Source organism: Megalobrama amblycephala, linkage group LG3 (genome assembly GCF_018812025.1).
Source record: "Megalobrama amblycephala isolate DHTTF-2021 linkage group LG3, ASM1881202v1, whole genome shotgun sequence".
NCBI classification, from domain to species: Eukaryota; Metazoa; Chordata; class Actinopteri; order Cypriniformes; family Xenocyprididae; genus Megalobrama; species Megalobrama amblycephala.
In genome coordinates this window covers 29,183,722-29,208,932 of record NC_063046.1, presented here as the reverse complement: position 1 = coordinate 29,208,932, position 25,211 = coordinate 29,183,722, and the positions used below count along the sequence as shown (strand labels likewise).

General features: G+C 36.7%; 2 protein-coding genes and 1 long non-coding RNA gene across 5 annotated transcripts; 1 reads left to right on the top strand and 2 right to left on the bottom strand.

Moving 5' to 3' along the window:
• Nucleotides 1-12,219: 12,219 nt before the first annotated feature.
• LOC125265034 (low choriolytic enzyme-like) lies at nucleotides 12,220-14,925 on the bottom strand. Of its 3 annotated transcripts, XM_048184956.1 has the most exons (9): nucleotides 14,910-14,925; nucleotides 14,294-14,378; nucleotides 14,153-14,156; nucleotides 13,944-14,006; nucleotides 13,710-13,853; nucleotides 13,432-13,549; nucleotides 13,061-13,239; nucleotides 12,852-12,933; nucleotides 12,638-12,770 (listed from the first exon to the last, which is right to left on the bottom strand). In XM_048184956.1, the coding sequence occupies exons 2-9, from the start codon at nucleotides 14,363-14,365 to the stop codon at nucleotides 12,638-12,640; spliced, it is 795 nt and encodes a 264-aa protein (XP_048040913.1). In that variant the 5' UTR covers nucleotides 14,366-14,378; nucleotides 14,910-14,925. The 3 variants fall into 3 exon arrangements, with proteins under 3 accessions (XP_048040911.1, XP_048040913.1, XP_048040910.1); XM_048184954.1 differs by lacking the exon at nucleotides 14,910-14,925 and adding an exon at nucleotides 12,220-12,389 and having other exon boundaries at nucleotides 12,646-12,770; nucleotides 14,153-14,352; XM_048184953.1 differs by lacking the exon at nucleotides 14,910-14,925 and having other exon boundaries at nucleotides 14,153-14,391.
• Nucleotides 14,129-14,912, top strand: LOC125265035. Its single transcript, XR_007184192.1, has 3 exons — nucleotides 14,129-14,162; nucleotides 14,305-14,429; nucleotides 14,508-14,912. It is a non-coding gene; the product is annotated as an uncharacterized LOC125265035 (long non-coding RNA).
• A 6,800-nt stretch (nucleotides 14,926-21,725) lies between the features above and the next one.
• On the bottom strand, nucleotides 21,726-24,884 carry LOC125265033 (low choriolytic enzyme-like). The gene is made up of 10 exons (XM_048184952.1): nucleotides 24,847-24,884; nucleotides 24,494-24,595; nucleotides 24,308-24,311; nucleotides 24,123-24,185; nucleotides 23,889-24,032; nucleotides 22,876-22,993; nucleotides 22,517-22,695; nucleotides 22,327-22,408; nucleotides 22,122-22,246; nucleotides 21,726-21,857 (listed from the first exon to the last, which is right to left on the bottom strand). Coding segments are annotated over exons 2-10 (783 nt in total). The 5' UTR covers nucleotides 24,560-24,595; nucleotides 24,847-24,884; the 3' UTR covers nucleotides 21,726-21,855.
• Between the last annotated feature and the right edge of the window lie 327 nt (nucleotides 24,885-25,211).

Below are 25,211 nucleotides of genomic sequence, written 5' to 3'. Positions count from 1 at the left end.
CAGCGATATCATTCTAGCTGTCAAATTCAGAGTTCATTCACCCTGATCCAGTTTGATCTGTGAGCTACACTGACAATAATGCAAATTGTCACAATGATTCATATCTGTTTTAATTTAATATCTGTTGGTCAAATCCAAGCAAAGCTCTTCAATACTCAATGAGACGTTTTGAGTGCCTGATGTCTTTGATGCCCTGCTTTGAGGATGGTAGTTATTTTTAGATCGAACACTCCCTCTAAACACAAACTCACATTTTGGAATACAGGGCTTAAAAGAGGTAATCATATTTGGCTTGAAGGGCTCAAGCACAAGACTCAAGTCGAGCTCTAAGTTCCCCCCTGGACTACTTAAAGTTAAAAAATGAAGGTGGATTTGGGTGGTACAAGGGTGCGGAAGATTTGTTGAGTGAGGTAAGCATTACTCTAATGTAATGGTTTAAAAAGTTTAAAATACACTGTGTGCAGAATTTCTTAGGCAAGTTGATTTTCTGATCATATTTTTTTTTTTCCAAGCACATTTTACCAATTCCAATCCACATCAATCTTAATAACTACTATTAATATTGTTTTTAATCATTTATAAGTGATATATAATTGTTCATGAAGGCTGGAAATGAAAAATGCCTTATATTCAGGTGTGCAGAATTATTAGGCAGGTTTGCTTCTACAGGCAAAATGAGCCAAAAAAAAGAGATTTAACTAAAAATTTTAAATACTCATGAGAAGGACGCAATACTAATGCAACACTAGAAATTGCAAAGTTGAAGCATGACCAAGGGACAGCAAAATGCTCATTGGGTCAGCGGGGTCATACAAAAACAGGTGGAAAAGAAAAGGCATGTTAACTGCTAAAGAATTAAGAATTAAGGTGAAGAATTAAGTTTTGGAAGATCATTTTTAGTCCATTGCAAGACGGACATTTCAGGATAAGAGATGGACTAAAAGTGAACTCCCACACCTTACTGCCAGATTCTGGAAGATAAATTCTTCAAACAGTGGTACAAGAGAATGTGGTGCTGGTCCTTCAGGAGTCACTCTCAAGCTGTCTGTCTATAAGGCCTATAAAAACCCAGTCTTCATGCATTTTTTAACACTTTAGCTTCTGATTCTTATTAAGAGTGGGTCATTTTTTAGGATTCTTTAGCTAACCCAAGTCTCTGAGATCCTGACACCTTGCACTTGGAGACTCCAGGTAGGTTGCAGTTCTGGAAAATGGTGGCGCTGGAGACTAAAGGGTTCCTGATGGTTTCACACTTAATTCTTGACCTTAATTCTTAATTATTTTGCAGTTAACATGTGTCTTTTCTTTTCCACCTGTTTTTGTATGACCCCGCTGACCCAATGAGCATTTTGCTGTCCCTTGGTCATGCTTTAACTTTGCAATTTCTAGTACTGCAATAGTATTGCGTCCTTCTCATGAGTATTTAATATTTTTTGACTTTTCAGTCTGAGTTAAATCTCTTTTTTGGCTCATTTTGCCTGTAAAAGAAAACCTGCCTAATAATTCTGCACACCTGAATATAAGGCATTTTTCATTTCCAGCCTTCATGAACAATTATATATCACTTATAAATGATTAAATACAATATTAATAGTAGTTATTAAGATTGATGTGGATTGGAATTGGTAAAATGTGCTTGGAAAAAAAATATGGTCAGAAAATCAACTTGCCTAATAATTCTGCACACAGTGTATATTATTTTTCTCAAACACACCTATCATTTCCATTAAAGGATGTTGCTTGGGGTCGTATTGATTACCATTGTGATCTCTTTGTGGTTTCTGAAGCGTCAACCTTTGGGTTACTATCCACTTGCATTACAGACATGGATAATTTTTCTAAAAATATTTGTTTGTTCATTTTCATTTTTGGGTGAAGTATCCCTTTAAGAATAGGATTAAAGTAGCAAAATAATAGCTCATCACAGAGCTTACAAGAATAATACATAAACCGAATAAATCAAATACAAAATTTATTATTGAATATAACTGTCAAATGATATGTTATTATTATGCAGTATTGCAGTATTTTTTTTTTAATGTTACATTGAAATTTACATTCTGATATCCATATAAATGTGCTAAAGCTGAAAAAGTACAAAAAATAAACACTAAAAATGGTTTAAAGGTAGGGTAATTTTCGAAGAAGATAGCAATAGCGAGCTAGCTTTGAAAGCATAAGATCCCACCCTCATTTCAGAGCGCTCTCCAAAGCCACCCACGCCTCGTCAAAAACACATGAATAAGTACAACAAGGAGCAAACAAAAGCCTCACGAGAGACAGCGTTAAACTAAACTCATGTCTCAAAGCACATAACATTACAATATTTAGAAACATTAACAACTTAAAGAGCACTGACCTGTACAACCTGACTGCTGCAGATTCATTTCGGCATTGATAGTGTTGACATAGGCTACATTCACACTGTCCGTTTTTGGGATTGACAACTGCATTTACTTACAGGTGTGAGTCTCGAAATGTCCTGATCCCACAGCAACTTATACTGTCTGTATGAAGGTACCACCAGAGTCAAGCCTGTATTCTTCAACCAGCAACTGACATAAGTTCCGATGTAAACACGTGCCAGCCGGACACATTTAACCGTTGTAGGCTAACGTTACTCGCGGCATTACATGACCCGGCATTTGAGTCGTGCATAGAACACAAAACTGACGGGAGCCGCTCTGGATCTAAAACCATCAGATGACACACAGCTCATCTCCCTCGCTGTAAGTTGTCGAAAATGAAACTACACACAATAAACCACTTAGCATAGCGGCTGTCTCGCACTGTATAACATGACAGACAACTAGTTGTCCAGTTCCGTACAGCGCGTTTTTTCCAAGAATGGGGTTGTGAATCATGAAAATGTACTGGTGTGAGTTCGGTTATAGAATGCGGTTGTCACTTCATGCTGCTGTGCGAATGCAAAAATTCGAGTCACAAATCACTCCGTGTATAACGTCACGGGTTTCCATCTCTTCCAAATGACGGTAGTTAATGGTATGAACGCAGCGGCTGTTGTTTTGGTTCAGATGATTGCTATCAGGATGAGACTTTTAACCAGTATAACATAAATGTTTCTGCAACAAATTTCCTATCCTGCCTTTAAACTTTTAAATGTAATGATTGGGTTTGTCCATACTTGACCAAATACGGGTTAAAATAACCCAACATATTTTTTAAAAGAGTGAATAGAATGACTTCATACTTCTCACTGGAAAAAACACCTTACAAAACACAAAATGTAATGAGAAGCTATGTACCACCTTTTGGTTCACAAAGTGACTTGTGGAGCAAGTTGTAATCTGTTTAGTCAAGAGGCAAACACAAACTGTTGTTTAGCTTATTAGCATTGCTAGCAGCGCTACATGAGCATGGCAGCCAGGGGAAGTTAACTGAGCAACATGAAATCAGTAATACATCCCTTCAATTTCACGCTAAGACCATGACAAGCTGCTCTGGAACGAGAGGTGCCAAACCTCATGCCTCATGGCAGCAATCCGTGACAAAAAACGTGTCTGTGCATTTGTGTGTGTATCGTGGAGGGAGTGAGTGACAGAGAGGGAATTTTCCTTGACAGATCTCTCCAGTTACGGGGATTAGATGGAACAAATTTCCTGAGCTCCAGTTTCCCACCATCCTCTCTCTGACACTGCTCATTTTTCTCAATCTCCTTAGAATAACTCCTTCAAAGAGAGAGGGAATGACAGAGATAGTGAGCAAGAAAGAAACAGAATAAATAGATGCATGTTCTCAAGCATAATCTACAGGCTACCAAATCTCTCACCTCACCCAATCTCTATCTCCCCCCCCCCTTTCTTTCTCACCCCATCAGTTTATCACTTCAAGAAGGGTGACTGTGTGTCTTATTGAGTGTTTTGTGCCTTGTCGGATGGTTTCTGTTAAGCTGTGTGGAATTTTCCTTGTCTGTCATGGTGAATGTTCTTTTTCTGACTGATATGTTTTGAGTCATTTATGGCTGTTCATATCTTTAAAGGAATTGTGAACAAACTTTGCAGGATGCAGAACTGGGGTCCGTTCCTCATACTTCGCTTAAAACATCTGAGATGATTTGACAGATGCTAGATCTTCTAATCGTGATAACTGATATCTGGCTAATTTGGTTCTTCAAACAAATTTGTGGAATGGATTAAAACGTCAGGATTAAGTTGTCCGAAAACCAGTCAGTATCTGGTGTGACCACCATTGCCTCATGCAGTGCAACACATCTCCTTCGCATAGAGTTGATCTGGGGTACGTTTCCCGAACAACGATATAACCCGCTGCTGAACTACCATAGTATGATGCATCGTTGAACAAATCAACTAGCTAGTCACGACTGTTTCCCGAAACCGTATTGTCGCAAACCTGTCGTTCAACCACGTTGGTGAATGACGTCACGCAGATGGTGGAGTAATAACTTCCTTAAATGAATCCGTTTGAGACTGAATTAATGCTAGAATTTCTGCTATAAATTACAGACATGGCATTAGAGGACTAATTGTCATTTTCCTCAGTTATTTTGCTTTATTTCCAGATTAAATCAAATGCTTGTTCTTACGTACACATGCGCACTCTCCAAAAACAGTGCTTTAAATCTCTTGACAAACTAAAATATATAAATGACACTTGTATATATTTGAAATAAAAGATATACATTGTATTTGATGTCAGCTTGCTTATTTTGCTCAAGATAACGATTTATCAAGTTCACATGTCATAAAAACAGGAAACTATGCTTCTAACCACAGCTCGAGAGCTGTCGTTCCAACCACACAAGTTTGCGATGCAGTTTGCGAATGTTCGTTTGAACGATGGTTTCGGGAAACACCAAATCGTTGAACTATGTAAGTAACGACGGAACTTGCGATGTTAGTTGGCTAACGATGCTTTTGGGAAACGCACCCCAGGTTGTTGATTGTGGCCTGTGGAATGTTGGTCCACTCCTCTTCAATGGCTGTGCAAAGTTGCTGGATATTGGCAGGAACTGGAACACACTGTTGTATATGCTGATCCAGAGCATCCCAAACATGCTCAATGGGTGACATGTCCGGTGAGTATGCTGGCCATGCAAGAACTGGGATGTTTTCAGCTTCCAGGAATTGTGTATAGATCCTTGCAACATGGGGCCGTGCATTATCATGCTGCAACTTGAGGTGATGTCATGGATGAATGGCACAACAGTGGGCCTCAGGATCTCGTCACGGTATCTCTGTGCATTCAAAATGCCATCAATAAAATGCACCTGTGTTCGTTGTCCATAACATACGCCTGCCCATACCATAACCCCACCGCCACCATGGGCCACTCGATCCACAACGTTGACATCAGCAAACTGCTCACCCACACAATGCCATACACGCTGTCTGCCATCTACTCTGTACAGTGAAAACCGGGATTCATCCTTGAAGAGAACACCTCTCCAAAGTGCCAGACGAGCTTCCCTGAGACGGTTTCTGATAGTTTGTGCAGAAATTCTTTGGTTACGCAAACCGATTGTTGCAGCAGCTGGCTGGGTGACTGGTCTCAGACGATCTTGGAAATGAAGATGCTGGATGTGGAGGTCCTGGGCTGGTGTGGTTACACGTGGTCTGCGGTTGTGAGGCCGGTTGGATGTACTGCCAAATTCTCTGAAACACCTTTAGAGAGGGCTTATGGTAGAGAAATGAACATTCAATTCACGGGCAACAGCTCTGGTGGACATTCTTGCAGTCAGCATGCCAATTGCACACTCCCTCAAAACTTGTGACATCTGTGGCATTGTGCTGTGTGATAAAACTGCACATTTTAGAGTGGCCTTTTATTGTGGCCACTGGCCAGCCTAAGGCACACCTGTGCAATAATTATGCTCTCTAATCAGCATCTTGATATGCCACACCCATGAGGTGAATTATGTCAGCAAAGGAGAAGTGCTCACTAACACAGATTTAGACAGATTTGTGAACAATATTTGAGAGAAATAGGCCTTTTGTGTACATAGAAAAAGTCTTAGATCTTTGAGTTCAGCTCATGAAAAATGGGGGCAAAAACAAAAGTGCTGCATTTATAATTTTGTTCAGTGTAGAAAAGACACCTGATGAAAAACTTCTGGACCTTTATAATGAAACAGCCATGCGAACAAAATGACATTATGACATAAATGTTATAACAGATAAATGAAATGTGCACTGTTTTTTTTTATTTATTTTTTTTATTCCCAATTATTTAGATTCACAAGCATTTGTAGTGTACATTTTTTATTTCAATGTTGGAATTCGCTTTCATTTAATTTTATCTTTTTTTTTTTTATCAGATTTGTTACATGACAGCATTAATTAAAGTTTTAATTCAAAATTAATTAAAGTCAAGATCAAGTTATCTGCATCTCCTGCGCTGCATCAAGCCACTCCCATAATAGCATTACCATTCAAATTAATGCATGGCTCAGAATAACTGTACAGCATGTGTGTAAGACTCCAATACAATTGTAAAGCAATTATTCCATCACGAATAAATCTTTCAATGAGTAAAACTGGCTGTGCCTTTAGTATTATAGACTATACAACTTTTATAATATTATTTTCAAATTAATTTGTAAATTATTAGCATTTTAAATTATTGTCCCTGGATAAGTAGAGTACTCTTGAAATAAATTAGCAGTGGCTGGGACAAATTTTAAGTACCAATTCCACTTAAAAAGATGCAATCTAATCCTGTTTACATTAAATATGCCTGCTCACGAGCAGGTTTAAGCTTACGGACATGTTGCTATGGCAGCAAGTCCAGGATGAGTGTTGAAGAACCCAACAATCCAAGATCATGCCAAATCGTCATCAATCAAATCCAGCTAACCGAGTTAGCGGCGTACGAAGAAAGGGCCCCTGAGGTTGGGGGGAGAACACTTTTCAAAGTTTTTTGATGCTCCAAAGTATGATGATCAACTTGTGAGTGAAGGACCTCCTACATAAAATATCGGGCTGTCAATAGAATAAAATAATTGTATTTGATGTCATGGTTTAAGACAAGTTTAGAAAGCAGAATATAACATTATAAAATTTGGTAAACAAGGAATATATAAATTGCTTAATTACTGTTAAGCATATTTAATACCTTAAATTCAGAAGTTAACTTAAAAAAATGTCCTCAAATTTTCCACAGACCCCCAAGCACCCCCTTTTGGCCTCTTGGTTGTCCCTAGAACCTAGTTTGAAAACCCCTGTTATAGAGCACCAGAATTAGAGTTAATTTTGTAAAGGCACAATCTAAATCCTACCACACTTGTTTACACAGCCGAGTCATGAAAAGACCATGAAGTCTAAGGTTATATTTCTAAGGTCCAGTCAATATGGATCAAAGTGCAATCAATAATTGAGAATATTATTGATAGCATATTACAGTCCTGAGCACTCACATGTTTAATATGATTTGGATTGTTCACAGAAATGTGTATCTTCACATCTCCCAATCCGAAGATGCTATAGATCAGAGCAAAGACACACCTCCCATTAGTCCAGGAAATCTTATGTGATTTGTTCATGGGGAGTACTAAAAAAGATCCCCTCCAAAAAATAAAAAAATAAAAAAATAAAAAAATAAAAAAATAAAAATAGAATCAACGGCTTCCAAGCCAAATAAATAGAAATAAATAGAGAAGGAGACTTGGGGTTCTCACAATTGTTATGAGCATTTGTTTGAGTCTTGATCTGGTGCTCTCACTGATAAACCGCCATCTGCCACAAAGTGAGAGACTGAGGCAGAGCGAGCACAAAAGATCAGAGAGAGAGGGAGGTAGCTTATCCAGTCCCCAGGGGGACTTCTCAAACCCATTTTCACCTCCTGAGGAGCAGATGGGGGTGGAAGAGGGACAGTATTGAATGAACTGGAACACACTGTTGTCTAGGGGGAGCTGCTGAAAACACTGCAGCGGATAATTGAGAACCATGGATGATATTCTGTGATATTTGCTCTATTTAAGGAGAAGCTAATGAAAAAGAATGTGCTCTTTGTATATAAAAATGTGTGGTGTGTGTGTTCATTCATTTTCTGGAAGATCAGAGTAAATAGGTCATGAAATTTTGTGTGTGCGCATTTCATCGTCTGACCTATTTTTGTCAGTAATTTGTTCATTATTCTAAAACATCTGCAAATCAAAACTACATTATCCTACTTATTAATAGGAAGAATAATTATTCCATCATTATAAAATGACGTGTACAATAATTCAGCCTAGTGGATAATGCATAGCAAAGAGTCCTTTTCACAGGTGCACTCATTAAAAACTTAAAGAAATATTCACCCAAACATTAAAATCCTGTTATCATTTACTGGCGTTCCAAACCTGTATGAATTTCTTTCTTTTGTGGAACATAAAAGATGATATTTTGAGAGATGATATGTCTCAAAATTGTTTTTATGTCCATACAGTGGAAGTCAATGGTAACCAAAACTGCACGGTTTTCTTCAAAATATCTTCTTTAATGTTCCACAGATGAAAGAAAGTCATACAGGTTTGCAGTTACATGAAGGTGAGTAAATGTCATTTTTATGTGTACTACTCCCTTTCACAACATCATTACACAAGGGATCACTCAAACCTGGAGGATCTTTTGTCTTTAAAATTTCCCAGATGCTGTTCATAATATTGGGCTTAAGTTAGGTTGGCAGTTTAGCATTGTGAGGGATGTGTTTAGAGAAGGAAATCCCTCTTTTACTACCAACATTATATATCTTTTTAAAGATGATATCATCCCATCGGTAAATGTAAGATATATCACTTTGAAGAGAGAATTCATCTCTCATAGCTCCTGTACGTGTGCTGTTGCTAAGAGACCAGCAGTCTGCCACATACCACCTCATGCATCCCCCGCATGCGTTTGTTTCACACCCTCTGCCAGGAGAGGGAACTTTACCTTCCTTTCACACAACACATGGAATCTCATCTTACAGACGAATCATACCATTCAATTCTCACAAAGAAACATTCTCTGACTTACATGCGTTCTAAAACTAGGATGTCATTTTCTGAAATTCAAAACAACAAAAAATCACTATAAATCACTATACTCAAAGAGAATAAAAATGGATCAAAAAATAAATAAAAAACAAAAATTAAAAATGATCCTTTCGGAAGACATAATTTATGTAATCTATTCATAAAGTGGTTCTACTCAAGACATGAGGCACCTTATTCAGTAGGCCAGGGCCATTCAGTAGACCCTTACGTGACCTTGAAACATGTACTGTATGCTGTGTTTCATTGGTTGGACCATTTTTTGTTTTCTTCAGTCAGTTTAATTAGTCAGTTTAATTAATCATTTCATTCACCTGTCATTCTTTAATAATCTCATTAGCTCCCTTTGTTTGATCTGCTTTTTTCAGTTCAGAATTTTCTGTCATTGGTTGTCTGTCTTCATCAATGTTGGTGTCTATACCAGGGGTGGTGAACGTTGGACCTGGAGAGCCACAGTCCTGCAGAGTTTTGCTTCAACCTTAATCAAACAGACCCGAACAAGCTAATCAAGGTCTGAAGGGTTAGGAAGCTACAGGCAGGTGAGATTTTATCAGGGTTGGATTTGAACCAAAGAGTAGCCTACTTTATTGAGTATTTCCATTTTATGCAACTTTACACATTTATTATTAGTAAATTAATAATTAATTAATTAATTTAAGATCATCATGTTTGCAGCGAACAATATATTTCAGACCTAGTGGAGTAATAGTAATATAAACCTGATTCCAAAAAAGTTGGGACACTGTACAAATTGTGAATAAAAAAGGAATGCAATAATTTACAAATCTCATAAACTTATATTTTATTCACAATAGAATATAGATAACATATCAAATGTTGAAAGTGAGACATTTTGAAATGTCATGCCAAATATTGGCTCATTTTGGATTTCATGAGAGCCTCACATTCCAAAAAAGTTGGGACAGGTAGCAATAAGAGGCCGGAAAAGTTAAATGTACATATAAGGAACAGCTGGAGGACCAATTTACAACTTATTAGGTCAATTGGCAACATGATTGGGTATAAAAAGAACCTCTCAGAGTGGCATTGTCTCTCAGAAGTCAAGATGGGCAGAGGATCACCACTTCCCCCAATGCTGTGGCGAAAAATAGTGGAGCAATATCAGAAAGGAGTTTATCAGAGAAAAATTGCAAAGAGTTTGAAGTTATCATCATCTACAGTGCATAATATCATCCAAAGATTCAGAGAATCTCTGTGCGTAAGGGTCAAGGCCGGAAAAACCATACTGGATGCCCGTGATCTTCGGGTCCTTAGACGGCACTGCATCACATACAGGAATGCTACTGTAATGGAAATCACAACATGGGCTCAGGAATACTTCCAGAAAACATTGTCGGTGAACACAATCCACCGTGCCATTCGCCGTTGCCGGCTAAAACACTATAGGTCAAAAAAGAAGCCATATCTAAACATCTGATCCAGAAGCGGAGGCGTTTTCTCTGGGCCAAGGCTCATTTAAAATGGACTGTGGCAAAGTGGAAAACTGTTCTGTGGTCAGACGAATCAAAATTTGAAGTTCTTTTTGGAAAACTGGGACGCCATGTCATCCGGACTAAAGAGGACAAGGACAACCCAAGTTGTTATCAGCGCTCAGTTCAGAAGCCTGCATCTCTGATGGTATGGGGTTGCAGGAGTGCGTGTGGCATGGGCAGCTTACACATCTGGAAAGGCACCATCAATGCTGAAAGGTATATCCAAGTTCTAGATCTACATATGCTCCCATCCAAGCGTCGTCTCTTTCAGGGAAGACCTTGCATTTTCCAACATGACAATGCCAGACCACATACTGCATCAATTACAACATCATGGCTGCATAGAAGAAGGATCCGGGTACTGAAATGGCCAGCCTGCAGTCCAAATCTTTCACCCATAGAAAACATTTGGCACATCATTGGTGCATTGGTGCATTTGTACAGTGTCCCAACTTTTTTGGAATCGGGTTTGTAATATCTAGATCTGAATTGAAGTATATATATTGTACGTTTTAATAGATCACGCTACAAACATAATGATCTTATGATACATGATGCATTGCTGTGTCCATTATCGCATAATTCCCACTTTTGGACACTTTTGCTTCAATGGACATTAGACAACACTGCAAATTCAAGCTGTTATATTCATATATTTATTGTCCAACATTCCCAATTTTTCTGATGCATGTCCTTAATTAATTTCGTATGTTAATAATTCAGTGTTTATAATGCTAATACTAGATCTTTTAAAGAATTTTAACCCAAACTGACTGGGTTTCTAGAGAGCAAAGGTTTTGTGAAAAAAGTGGAAGACTTAAACACAAAGTGTGTAAAATAAACTGTAAAAATGATTTGATGATCACTAGTGATGGTATTTTATTCTGTGTTGTCATCATTCAGGTTGGATTTCAGCTTTAATGTATGGGTTTTTTTTGTTTGTTTGTTTGTTTTTTTTAACAAAGCAGCTGATGTTGCCATATAAACTAGTGGACTGCCGACTCGCTTTTACCCCAAAATGGCGGATACGCAGGGCTGTTCTGCAATTTATTCAAAACTAAGCCAATTTACACAGTGTGAAACGCTGGTCTCATGCTACTCTGTTGTGACCTCTTCTGATGAAACACCATCTAAACACATCCCAAACACAGAACCCCATATCAGATGGTGTGAGAATTTTAACGAAATGTGTCAAAATACTACAGTGGATTTGAGTGTTTTCTCCACTTTTTTTTTTTTTGCAAGAATCATTTTTCAAATATAAGTGACAAGATCACTCATTAACTTGAATCTGCCAACAATGTATTGGCTTTCTATTGACAGCATGGAAATGCTGTCAGATCAAACTAAAAGGATTTCTCTAGGAAATTGGAAAACCAGTCTACAGGGGGTGCTTCTCATGTTCTGTTGTGCATCCTCATTTCCTTTCCTCGCTTCCTTTCCTCATGTCTCAGCCTCATGTCTTAGCTTCTTGAAACTGTCTGGGCTGAAAACCATGTAAGCAAATACCACATCACATAATTACTGACCTTAGGTCAGTATCAATCAGCCTCTTCAGAACAATTTTGAAGACTTAAGAATTATGCTTGAGTTTTCTTACTAATATGTATATAGATTATAGAACAATAATGTAATTTATTATATTTTATTATTAAATTACATTTAAATTAAATTTATTAATAATATAACTTTATTTAAAAAACAAAAACAAAAAAACAGTGAGTGATGCATGTCTTCACAGAAACTCGCAGAAATTCTTTTTATTTGATTTATATTGGTTTACATTTAGCTTAGAATGATGCAAGTTCAGCACATTAGTCAACACCATCCGTGAGAGTTTGGATCTTCAGTGAATTGTTTTCTCTGTGCTGCATGTCTGGGTGCTGAATGCACTTCCACTGCTCCTAAAAGATGGGTAGATCACCGAGGGTCAGTTTAAAGTTCCCCTTTCTTATTTTTGTGCTAAACATAAAGTACACATAAATACTCACTAAGGTAACGTGTACATTAGGGAAATGTTTTTAGTGTAATTTTTCATCGCAGATTTGCTAGACAATGCTATTGATAATGGTAATATATGCAATCTTTGGCCATCACTCATTTACACATCCAAAACTAAATAGTAGGGGTCTATTCTTTTGAGAGAAATGTGTCACTCACAGCACTGGTAGAGCTTATTGAGCCTGATGATGTCATTCTGGCTCATCTGAGTAGCCTTGCCCAGCTCAGCATTGCTATTGGGAATGGGAACCATGGTGGGGTATCCGTTCTTGGAGAAAGCAGTTCTATATAGAGCAAGTGGCAAAGATGCGGTTAGATTATAATCTGTTACACTTTACACAGAGAGAAACCTCATCTCCTCTCACCTGTGGTACTGCATCACAGAGTTGTAGTCATAGGGAGTTCCCTGGTTCAGAGTGTTGATTTTGTTGAAGTTGTACTTCATGTCTGATGAGCAAACAAAACATTTACTGGTTATTTCAGAAATCTGCTAGACTAGTACATGCACACTATAGCACTGAACTAATCATTATAATTGCATACTTCAAAAAGGATTCTGTTATTTAACATGTACCATTAGTGATGTTCTCCCAGAGGATTCGGATGTGATTGTCACGGTCACTGCGGGTCTGTTCATGGTTGAAGCCAAGAGCGTGGAGCAGCTCATGCTGCACAGTTTTGTGGTAAAGGCAGCCATTACGGGCCAGAGACACAGTCTGGGCGTTACCCCGGCGACCCACGTACGAGTAGCATCTGTACAAATAATAAAATTAATCTCTTGATATCAGAGAAGGATCCTTTATCCTCATCATCCTAGATCTCAAATGTATTTCTCATTCTAAGGCTTGATCATGTTGATGTTGATTGATCATGAAATGTTCATTCTGACTTCCACTATAATCTATTGTCTAGTCTGTGATGTCTGATTTTATCTCTGTTACATACCCACTGCGAGACTCAATGCTGATATAGTCTCTCTCATTATTGCGGCGGAAGAAGCGGATACAGGAGACAGAAGAAAAAGAGTCCAGACCACGTTTGATGATCTCCAGCTCACGGGAGGCTGAAATGGCAAAGGTCAAATATGTGCCTTTCTTCACACTTGCATGCTTTTGCGCTGATTATAAGACTGAAGCATTAGGTTGTTCACTAAAATCTAGCAACAGTACAGGTTCTGTTTGGGCTCTGAATGAAAAACATAAATCAAAATATTAGTGACTTACAGTAGTGGTTGGCGATGACGTAAGGTACGTAAATGTTGCCGTCGCTGTATTTGGGCCAGAGGCAGCCAGTAGAGGTGCAGGGATCAGCATTTCTCTCATCCACAGCAATGTCATCCATTAGCTTGGGCTCATCAGGTTCAGGAACTAACACATAAACAGTTCATTTGGGACTTTTTAATGAAGAACAATTTCAACATATTGATGTGTCTTGGTGAGTAAGTGGAGAGTACGTACCAATGCCTCTGTTGGCTCTGTCCAGCAGTTCAGACACAGACAGCTCAGCAGACTTGTCCTCAACTATTATAAAAACACATCAACATGTTCACTACTGAACCATTACTTAAATCAGTTCATCATGTACAAACTGACAATATTTGCAGAATTGTTTCATCTTAAAATACTTTATATGTCCTATGTACAGTTTTCTGGAGTATTTGACTTACCAAGCTGAATGTGAGTTAAACCATAACACCACACACAACACAAACATGGAAAAGAAACAAAACTCACCATTTTACATTCTTCATTATAACAATAATTAGTATCAGAGAGGTGCATAATGCAAGTGTGTGTGTGTGTCTTACCATCTCCTCAGCTCTAGCAGAGAAGACGAAGAGCAGGGCCAACAGGCCAAAAGTAACCTTTACCACAAACATTGTGTCGAAAGACCTATGGAAAGAACCATGGCACAGCTGTTTAGGCAGAATGCCTCAAATGAAGGTCAGTTCAGTTCGTTTACTAATATTTATAAACATATAATTTCTATCCATTTTTTTTATACCTGCTTATCCTATATAGGGTCACTGGGCAAAAGCAGAGAAACACCCTGGACAGGTGACCAGTCCATCACAGGGCTCACATTATAATATGTCATAGCAAAAGTTTTACTTTGGCTTTTAAACTTGATTAAACAGGACATGCAAACACTGTATGTAAAAAAAGTAACAGCATAACACTGATATGCAACATAACTTCTCATTAATTCTTTGTGTTACTGTAATACTTTAGACCCACAAGGAAGATGCAATGTGAATATCTGATAAAATGGAACACAACACATTTTTAATCTAAATTATAATCACATACATGTATGATCATTATAAACCTGTGCCGTTTCTCATCTGATGCTCAAACAATGTGACAATTTGGTGAAATATAAAAGACTTTGTGTAGAGAGGGTAACCATACCAGTTCTCTTACCTTAGATTTCCAAAGCCGCTGCAACACTATGGCCATAGGTGGGCTTTATATACCTAGACATTATCAATACAAACTTTACAGATATGACCAGTAGTACAGTGAACATGCTGACACATTGTTTAAAAAAGAAAACAGGTGTGAAATTCCCTCATTTGTTGCTTCATAGGAACACACGTTAGACACAAACCTGATGAACTATCAGAGCTGATGGATTACCTTTCTTATTAAATCTTATTACAGTAATCAAGAAATAATGCATGCTTTTTTTTACTTCTTTATTAAACTACAACAATCAAAAAAGCAATGTACATCCCTCATGATAAACTAACGAATACTGTACTGTACAAATAATATATTTATATATATTTTTGTCTAGTAATCAACTGAAATCTAATTTGGGTGGAAAAAATATAAAAGTAGAAATTCTTGAAATTGTTACACCACATTGCAAGTACAATTTATAAATTCAGATTCCACATCTCTGGTCACAACCATTTTTAATGTTTTTAAAAGTGGTTGTAAAGGCGGCTGGGAATAAGTTATTCGATGTTAATTTCTTGTTCAGGAACACATGTTAGACATAAACCTGATGAACTATCAGAGCTGATGGATAACCTTTATTATTAAATCTTATTACAGTAATAAAGATATAATGCATGATTTTTTTTTTACTTCTTTATTAAACTACAACAATCAAAAAAAAAAAAAAAAAAAAAAAAAAAAAAAAAACAAAGCAATGTATATCCCTCATGATAAATTAAGGAATACTGTACAAATACTTTGTTTTTTAAACATCATTAGATAAAATACCATGACTGTGATAGATTTCTGGCTGTTGCCAACAAACATTTTTAGTTAAATGTCTAGTAATCAACTGAAATTTAATTTGTGTGGAAAAAAATATAAAAGTAGAAATTCTCAAAATTGTTACATCACATTGCAAGTACAATACAATTTCTTTTTTATTAACCAGCATCTTGCAAAACATGTACAAAGTGCAAAGATACATAATGTTTTGATTTTTACATAAACTTTTGTAGTATTACTGTTTTTTAAAGCATGACAAGATGAATGAAGAGAAGAAAAGAAATGAAATAATAATAATAATAATAATAATAATAATAATTTAAAAAATAGTAACAATACACCACTAAAACAAAACCAATAAACACAGAACAACAACCTTGCATGGGATCAAAATATTCAAAAATGACAGAAAGTTAACCAGCCAATCTAAAATAAAATAATAATAAAATAATTCACCTCAACACGGGAAACCTCACCCAGCCCGGACACAGAAAGGATTGACAGATTGATAGCTCTTTCTCGATTCTTTCTCAAAACGATCGGTCATTTTCAAAAAAAAAAATAAAAAAATACAACTGTATATGCTTTATAAACACACATGATCGGCTTGGATGTTCTTCCGCCAAAACCACACTTTTGTATTCTTCATTGTCCTACGCCTTCCCTATTCTACTTATGGAAAAAATGGAACTGGCGCCTTGTTTGTTCCATAAGTAGAATAGACATACAACGTAAGCTTTTTGAAGAATACGAAAGTGCGGTTTTGGTGGAAGCACTTGGAAGGCGATCATTTGTTTATATAAAGCATATACATTTATACGCTTTTTACGCTAGATAAGACCCTTATTCCTCATCTGGTATCATTTAAAGCCCTTTAAAGCTGCATTGAAACTGTAATTTTGACCTTCAACCGTTTGAAGGCCATTGAAGTCCACTATAAGGATCCTGGAATGTTTTCATCAAAAACCTTAATTTCTTTTTGACTGAAGAAAGAAGGACATGAACATCTTGGATGACATGGGGGTGAGTAAATTATCTGGAAAATTTTATTTGAAAGTGGACTAATCCTTTAAATCTGGTTTAACTCACAAAATAGCTATTAAAGGGGTCTCTGGGCAAATTAATAAAAATGTTCAGGATAATGAAACATTTGTCCAGTAAGGAACTAGAATAGGACAGTCCCAAAAGATGTGTGTATGCATGGCTACTTGTTCTCCACACTCCCTCCAACAGGCACTGGACTGACTTAAATTAAATTTGGCTACAATTTGGGGCATTTGAAAATAACAATTAGTCACCATCCAATTATATTCTCTCCAGATTCTATTACATGTCATTCTGTGTGCATGTATTTCAGCCCAATTCTCATCAGATATCACAACCTTAAGTTCCTTCTCCCATTATAATGGATGCTTTTTAACCCTTATGTTGTGTTCAGGTCACGTAGACACAGAGAGTATTTTCTGAAAATGTTAATGTTATTGTATTGGACTAAAACTTGCAAAGGGTATAACTACTTCCCCAAATTTTTGGGATTATTTTTGTATTTTTGTATTTTTTTTTTTCAACTTGTTATACTTGTGGTGCTCCCGGTCAAAAATGACCAGCCTACAAAAAAGAGCTTAGAAATCTCTCGTTGTGCTATATTATCACTATATTATCACCTGTTGTCAACTTGTTTTCTTTCAATTAAGACAGGTTTTGTATTTAATTTGGAACTGATACAGGCCTCATTGATTCAAACGTATGCACCTCAGTTTTAGAGTGAAAAAAGCATTATTTGTAGATAATTTTGTTAATATTCAATCAAATCTGAAAAAATGTGCACTGTTTATCACACTAGTGTGCTTTAATGTTTAACCAGAAAGATTGTTTTGAAATGCTTTTATCTTGTTCAAAATGGTGCAATGTCACACTTGTGATGTTCCCAGTCAAGAATCTCTCGTTATGCTATATTATCACCAAATATTGGTCTTTTTGTCAGCTTGTTTTCTCTCAGTTAGGACAGCTTTTGTATTTATTTTTGAAACTGACTGATTATAGGCCTCCTTGATCTGAGAGAAACATTTATTGTTTAGGAATATGTTCATTGTGTTCAAGTTCACATATGTACATGTGAGCTCTCAAAGATAAAGGCCTCGGACATGCTGGATACATGCACACACACTCATACGTTCATGTACACAAACTATTATAGGCTTTCTTTTTCAGAGAGACTAATTTTATCCTCAGATCAATGAGTGTAGGCGATCCGTTTCAAAAATAAATACAAAACCTGTCCTAATTGAAAGAAAACAAGTTAACAAAAAGATTGAATCCAATATTTGGTGATAATATAGCATAACAGGATGTTTATAAGCTATTTTTGTAGGCCTGTCATTTTTGATCGGGAACACCACAAGTGTGACATGCTATTTTGTACAAAACAAAAGCATTTAAAAACAAACTTCCTGGTTAAGCAATAAAGCTCGCTAGTCTGATAAACAATGCAAATTTGTTGCATCTTTTGTTGAATATTGACAAAATTATCCACAAATAATGCTGTTTTTCCACTCAAAAACTGAGATGCATAAGCTCAGATCAATGAGGCCTACTATCAATCAGTTCCAAAAAAGAAATACAAAACCTGTCCTAATTGAAAGAAAACAAGTTGACAAAAAAAATTGAATCAAATATTTGACGGTAATATAGCATAACAAGAGATTTATAAGCTATTTCTTAAAGACCAGTCATTTTTGACTGGGAACATCAAAAGTTTTACAAGATTTTTCACACAGAGTAAGGGTTAACATTCAGATTCAACATTTATATTTAAGTGTTATTTAAGTGGATTTATAAACCAGGATCCTGGATTAATGTAGAACTTTTGATATGTTGTTCAAACACTGTACATTTTTTGATGTGACACTCAGCAGCAGGCACAAGGTACTTTCATGACTTCAGCAAGAACACTATTGGCTATTTTGGCTATTGAACACGAGAATTAATCTGTACAATAAATCATTTGTTATTTACTGAAACACTTTGGACAGAATTAAGTTAGCATTCATTAATTTTAATTATTATGCTGAATAAATTATTTTGTAACTTAGCTGAGGCTATGTCTATGGTCTCCTCTGATAGCTCTGCTTGTAGGGGCTCTGGGCTGTCCTCTAGTTGTGGCTTGGACTGGTCTAATGCAGGAGTCCCCATTTTAGAAATGGTTGAGCATGGAAGCTTCGAGGCTTTTTTTCCTATCGCCTATGTCACAGTCACAAGCTAGAGTGCCTGTGATTATCACCTGAGGTTGTTCCTGTTCTCTGGTTTCTTGGATTTGTTGTGTTTTCCCTTGTTTGTTCGGCTTGCCTGTGCTCTGAATATCATTGTTTGGACTGCTCACTCTGTGTTTGACCATTTGCCTGTTTTTGACTTCATTTGTGGATTACCCCTTCATAAAACACTGTGTTTGGATCCTTAATATTTGTGTCCTGGTGAGGTGCATAACAGACTATAACACTTAGCTTTCTATGGAGCAAGGCTGTGGTGTCACATGATGTGTCCTAATTAGCTGCTGATGCATGTAGGTTACTAAGGCTCAAGGCCCATCGAGTCCTTCATTCCTTAAGCCGGACAAGATTGTGTTTGGTGACCTTCACTGCACACAGGCAGGCGTTGATCAGCATGGCGTAGAGAGTATTAACATCCCATAGTGTCAGAAACTGACGCAGCATCAAGTTTTTTCAAAAGGGAACATTTTAAGGGAATGTGTGTTTCCCCGGTTCCTTGCCATGCTTCGGGCATGCCTGTGCATCTTCCCTTAGACAATTCAAATCTAATGGTGTGTAATGCAGGCACCCTTTTATAAGCTCAGACTCTCCATGTGGCATCATTGGACAAATCTTAGCTGCAAACATAAGGTTCTGTCCTCTCTCAAGCTAGAGAGCAGAGTTTGGCCTTCTATTTGTTGTGAGCTCTGAATAAGAACCTGCATCATTGACATACTGTAGTGTGTCTGTATTCTCAGGGATTTCTGCCTTTAGACTTTAAAGGAGAGTCAGATCTCAAGACTTGACTCATGTCTGAGTTTGTTGTGATCAACATCATTCAACTACCAGCACGTTGGACTCCTGGGACCAGTTGCATAACATAGCCATTATGTTAAGACTGTGTCTTAAGAGCTAGTATGACTAACCAGAGGTGTAAAATACTTGAGTAAATGTAATTAGTTACTGTCCTTAAGTATCTTTTTGGCTATTTGTAGTTGTACTGAGTATCAAAGATATTGGCAACTTTTACTCTCTACTTGACTACATTTATGAGCAAGTAAATGTACTTTTTACTCCACTACATTTGTGATGAGTAATGCAATTGCAAATTAAATTTTTCATGGCAGCTAACTTTTTCTGCAGCAGTTTATTTCTGATATAAAGACGCGATATCGCCATCTAAGGTCATTGAAGGTACTATATCTTGTGTGTTTTGCCTTTACTCACCCAAAACTTTTCAACAAGGCTACTTTACGTGAATGCGAGTGCATTAGCAGGTAGCTGCTGATTGCAGGTGTTTGATTTATTAGATGAGGAAATGACTGCAGCTGGTGATGAGGCTCAAACCAGCACGTACAGTAAACTTTGACTATTTAATTTTACTTAACATTGTTTTATTTATCCGCTATATTGACCTTTTTGAAGGATATTGGTTTACTTATGACCTTTTTGTGCACTTGAGCTTAACTGAGACTTGAGAGTTTGTAGACATTTAAAAGGTTGTGTCGACCTTGATTTATTGCAATATTGAGGTGTTCAGATTTATTTTGATTTAAAAAAATAAACATGATTTCTCATCTTACAAATCAATTGTTTCTTATTTTCACTGTGCATCTCTGAGCCTACATTCAGCATGAGTAAAATACTTAAGTAATGTTAAAATCAGATATTTTAAGACTTTTACTCAAGTCGTATTTTCAATGTAAGGTATCAGTACTTTTACTCAAGTATGGTTTGTTTTCAGGTACTCTTTACACCTCTGTGATTAACTAACAGTTAGGGGTAATCAGTTTTACTTTTTGATATTAAATTAGACCAATCTAAGTTTTTTAAGTAACTGATTTAAAAAGTTATGAACAGTCTTAAAGAAAAAAATTTGATGACTAACTTGTAAGACTAGACTTAGCAGTTTATGCAACTGGCTTATGGCTTATGAATCTTAAAACTGAATTATCATGTTGATTGTGTTTTTGTTATGTTTATATTAAACTACAACAATCAAAATAAAAAAAACAACAAAACAAAGCAATGTACATCCCTCATGATAAACTAACGAATACTGTACTGTACAAATACTGTATTTGTATTTTAAACGTAATTAGATAAAATACTGTGACTGTGATAGATTTCTGGCTGTTGCCAACAAACATTTTTAGTTAAATGTCTAGTAATAATTTGGGTGGAAAAAATACAAAAGTAGAATTTCTCAAAATTGTTACACCACATTGCAAGTACAATTGATAAGTCCAGATTCCACATCTATGGTCACAACCATTTTTAATGTTTTTAAAAGTGGTTGTAAAGGTAGCTGGGAATAAGTTTTTCAATATTAATTTCTTGTTCATTGATCTGCATGTTGTACAAAACCACACTCGCAATTAGGCTGTTGGTATGGATATGAAAAGCAAGATTTATTTTTATTTATTTTGACAGTGGGTGTAATGTGTTTACGGACATTACATAAGCATGAAATTTTGAGCCAAATATGACCCAGCAGCTTCAAAATTTCATTCAATAATTTAGGAATATGGTAAGCCTACTAAACTTTTGGAAACTGTTTGTAAAATGTTCCCATGTCAATTAAATAAAATATAGTTATTACTATAAATAGTTTTCTTTATAGTCATCTTTAAAATATCAAACTATAGATGACATCAGAAAAATTGATTATTCACACTGATTTATAATAATATTATAATTCTCTAAAAAAAAAATTCACACAGTCAGTCAGGCCAGAGTTTTGAAAAATTAACTAACAAAGGGATTGATGTTCTCTTTGACTGGAAAATTTATTGGTGATTCAAGTAAGCATAGATGTCAACATGATACTTGAGTGAACTTTTGTTGTTGTAGTTTGGGCTGCAAATCTGGGTGCTGAAGGAAAGTTCTGTTGCTCCTATGAATGAGAAAACCATCAAGGTTAAAAAACAATTCAATTACACAGTTCATTTAATCAAGCCTTACATTTAAATTTGTAAATAAAAAAACTGAACATTTAAATGTGAATTAAAGACCTTTTGGTTATGTTTTGAAGATCTATCCAATCAAACTATCTTCCACCAAATGTAATGTGTATTTTTTTTTTTTTACTGCTTTTGTAAGCATGTTATGAGTTCTAGAATGAGAAGAAGAGAAATAATGTGTGTGTCGTTGCACTCACAGCACTGGTAGAGCCTGTTGATTCTGATGATGTCATTCTGGCTCATCTCAGTAGATGTGCCCAGCGCAACATTATTGTTAGGAATGGGAATCATAGTGGGAAGGCCATTCTTGGAGAAAGCAGTTCTAATAGAGCAAGTGGCAAAGATGCAGTTAGATTATAATCTGTTACACTTTACACAGAGAGAAACCTCATCTCCTCTCACCTGTGGTACTGCATCACAGAGTTGTAGTCATAGGGAGTTCCCTGGTTCAGGGTGTTGATTTTGTTGAAGTTGTACTTCATGTCTGATGAGCAAACAAAACATTTACTGGTGGTCCTAGAAATCTGTTGTACTAAATAAGCTGACCTAACAACACAATATACATGCATTCTTCTTTCAACAAAAACAGTACCATCAATGATGTTCTCCCAGACGACTTGGATGTGATTGTCACGGTCACTGCGGGTCTGTTCATGGTTGAAGCCAAGAGCGTGGAGCAGCTCATGCTGCACAGTGCTGTGGTAAAGGCAGCCATTACGGTCCAGAGACACAGTCTGGGCATAACCCTGACGACCCACGTACGAGTAGCATCTGTGAGACAGAGATCCACAAATTGTATATTTTTGACCTATCTCAGATATTATCTTCATCTCTTCATCACCTTGATCTAATTTTCATCACAAAATACATTTTGACTTTGATTGATTTGTCATGAAACTATTTCTGTGTTGGTTTTTCTGATGTTAGTTTTAGTTGTTGTTAGATATGTACCCACTGCGAGACTCAATGCTGATATAGTCTCTCTCATTGCTGCGGGGGAAGAAGCGGATACAAGTGCTGTAGGAGAAAGAGTCCAGACCGCGCTTGATGATCTCCAGCTCACGGGAAGCTGAAAGGGCAAAGAGGTCAGAGCTTGCTACTATAAACAGGTTCATCCTTTCATTATGTCTCAGCTTCATGACTTCAGCAAGAATTTGGCCTACTTTTTTTCTTTATGTAATGAGTAAAAACATAAATCAAAATATTAGTGACTTGGGTAACACTTTACTTTAAAGGTGCTAAAGAGGATGTTTTGTTTTATACATTTTTGCAATATTACTTGAAACTGTCTTTACTAACTGATAAAAGACTATTTATTAGGTGCACTGAAAGTAATAATATTAATATACATCATCTGTGCACGAGGCCAATCGTTTACGCGATCATCGCGTAAACGATTGGTCCTCTGGCTTGTCAATCACTGCCGTGACGTTCCTTATGAGAGACGAGCGCGGCTGCGCTCTCCAGTAACTTTCCACACTCCACAGGCGCTGCATGCAATGTTTTTGTCAGGAGACAGGAGTAACAACTGCAGATTATGAGTTACCTGCGGTGAGTCCGACATAATGAATCCAAAAAACACGACACAGCGAATGCCGGTGGTAAACACTCGTATTCCACTACTCGTGCACGAGTTTTGGGAGGCGTTCCTTTGAAGTGAGCTGTGAAGGAGGGGGGTTGTTCTTACGCATGCGCTCATTTCAAAAACTCAGTAACAGTCTTTGGATTCTCAGTCGACGAAAAAATCCTCTCTGTCACCTTTAAAGTGCTGTAGTTACACATTACTACATACTTACTATAGTAATAACAGTAATTTATGCATAATTACAAGTAACTAAACCAAACCCTAACCCTAACTGTAACTCTGTAGTAAGTACATGTAGTTAATTAATAGTACTCAGTACTTATTTGAGTAATAACAATGTAACTATGGCACTGTAAAATAAAGTGTAACCGTGACTTACAGTAGTGGTTGGCGATGACGTAAGGTACATAAATCTTGCCGTCGCTGTATTTGGGCCAGAGGCAGCCATAGGAGGTGCAGGGATCAGCATTTCTCTCATTCACAGCAATGTCATCCATTAGCTTGGGCTCATCAGGTTCAGGAACTAACACATAAACAGTTCATTTGGGACTTTTTAATGAAGAACAATTTCAACATATTGATGTCTCTTGGTCAGTAAGTGGAGAGTACTTACCAATGCCTCTGTTGGCTCTGTCCAGCAGTTCAGACACAGACAGCTCAGCAGACTTGTCCTCAACTATTATAAAAACACATCAAAACATTCTCCATTACTTCAGTCAGTTGTGTCTTTGCCGAATCATTTAATGTTTCATCTTAAAGCTTTTTTTACAATCTCATATGCTGGAGTATTTGACTTACCAGGCTGAATGTGAGGAAATCCATAACACCACACACACGGACATGGAGAAAAATATTTGGAAAATAAGTGAAGTCAAATGAAATCATATTACATTTTTTTAATATTACATGAGTTAGTATATAAAGAAATTGTATGCACCATTTCAGACTACTATACGTGCGTGCATGTATAAATATGTGTTTTACCTTCCCCTCAGCTGAGAAGACCAGCAGCAGGGCCAACAGGCCAAAAGTAACCTTGGTCACAAACATGACAGCCAAAGACCTATAATGAGTAAGAAAAAAGACCTGCAGAAAGAACCAGGGCACAGACGTTTGGTGAGACAGAATTTACAGATAAGTACACTATTTGTCATGTTAAATCTCAAATGGAATACAAAGCCATGATAAGTGTTAAAATAAAAAGTACAGATGGACACCATATCATTATCAAATAGTACACAACCTATTTAAGTTTGTAATAAATACATGTTGCCTTCCTCATTTCCTATTCTGCTCAAACAATCTAGCAATGTCATAAATGGGAATCTCAAACATACCACTGTTCTCACCTCAATCCCTCAAGATTCATAGAGCAACATGTTTTATACCCTGGTTTGAGTCCATATCAAACTGATCTTTACAAATATGGGCAAAAGAGATAAGATTTGTTTAACCCTGTTGGAAAAAGAACAGGTGTGAAATTCCCTTCATAGGAGCATGTGTCAATGAAACTGATTACTGTTACTGTATTTGTTCCCTTCTTAAAACATTATCTTTTCATATATTGCATTTTTTTTATTTTACAAGTTGATCACCTTATAATATATATTCTTACAGTATATATCACCTTGTATAATACCTACTCTATAGCCTTGAGCTCAAGCATTTATAGCGGCAGACGACAGAGTTGCAGTGTGTGCTT

What these genes read in the sequence shown, in the direction of transcription:
- LOC125265033 (XM_048184952.1), bottom strand. Translation starts at nt 24,559, where the DNA reads ATGTTTGTGACCAAGGTTACTTTTGGCCTGTTGGCCCTGCTGCTGGTC. An exon ending in AGCATTGAGTCTCGCAGTGG is followed by an intron (nt 22,696 to 22,875) that starts GTACATATCTAA and finishes TCTGTCTCACAG; the next exon opens with ATGCTACTCGTACGTGGGTC. An exon ending in TCTGTGATGCAGTACCACAG is followed by an intron (nt 22,247 to 22,326) that starts GTGAGAGGAGAT and finishes TTGCTCTATTAG; the next exon opens with AACTGCTTTCTCCAAGAATG.
- LOC125265034 (XM_048184953.1), bottom strand. Translation starts at nt 14,267, where the DNA reads ATGCACCTCTCTGATACTAATTATTGTTATAATGAAGAATGTAAAATG. An exon ending in TTTAACTCACATTCAGCTTG is followed by an intron (nt 14,007 to 14,152) that starts GTAAGTCAAATA and finishes TTTTTATAATAG; the next exon opens with TTGAGGACAAGTCTGCTGAG. An exon ending in CTGGGAGAACATCACTAATG is followed by an intron (nt 12,934 to 13,060) that starts GTACATGTTAAA and finishes TTTGCTCATCAG; the next exon opens with ACATGAAGTACAACTTCAAC.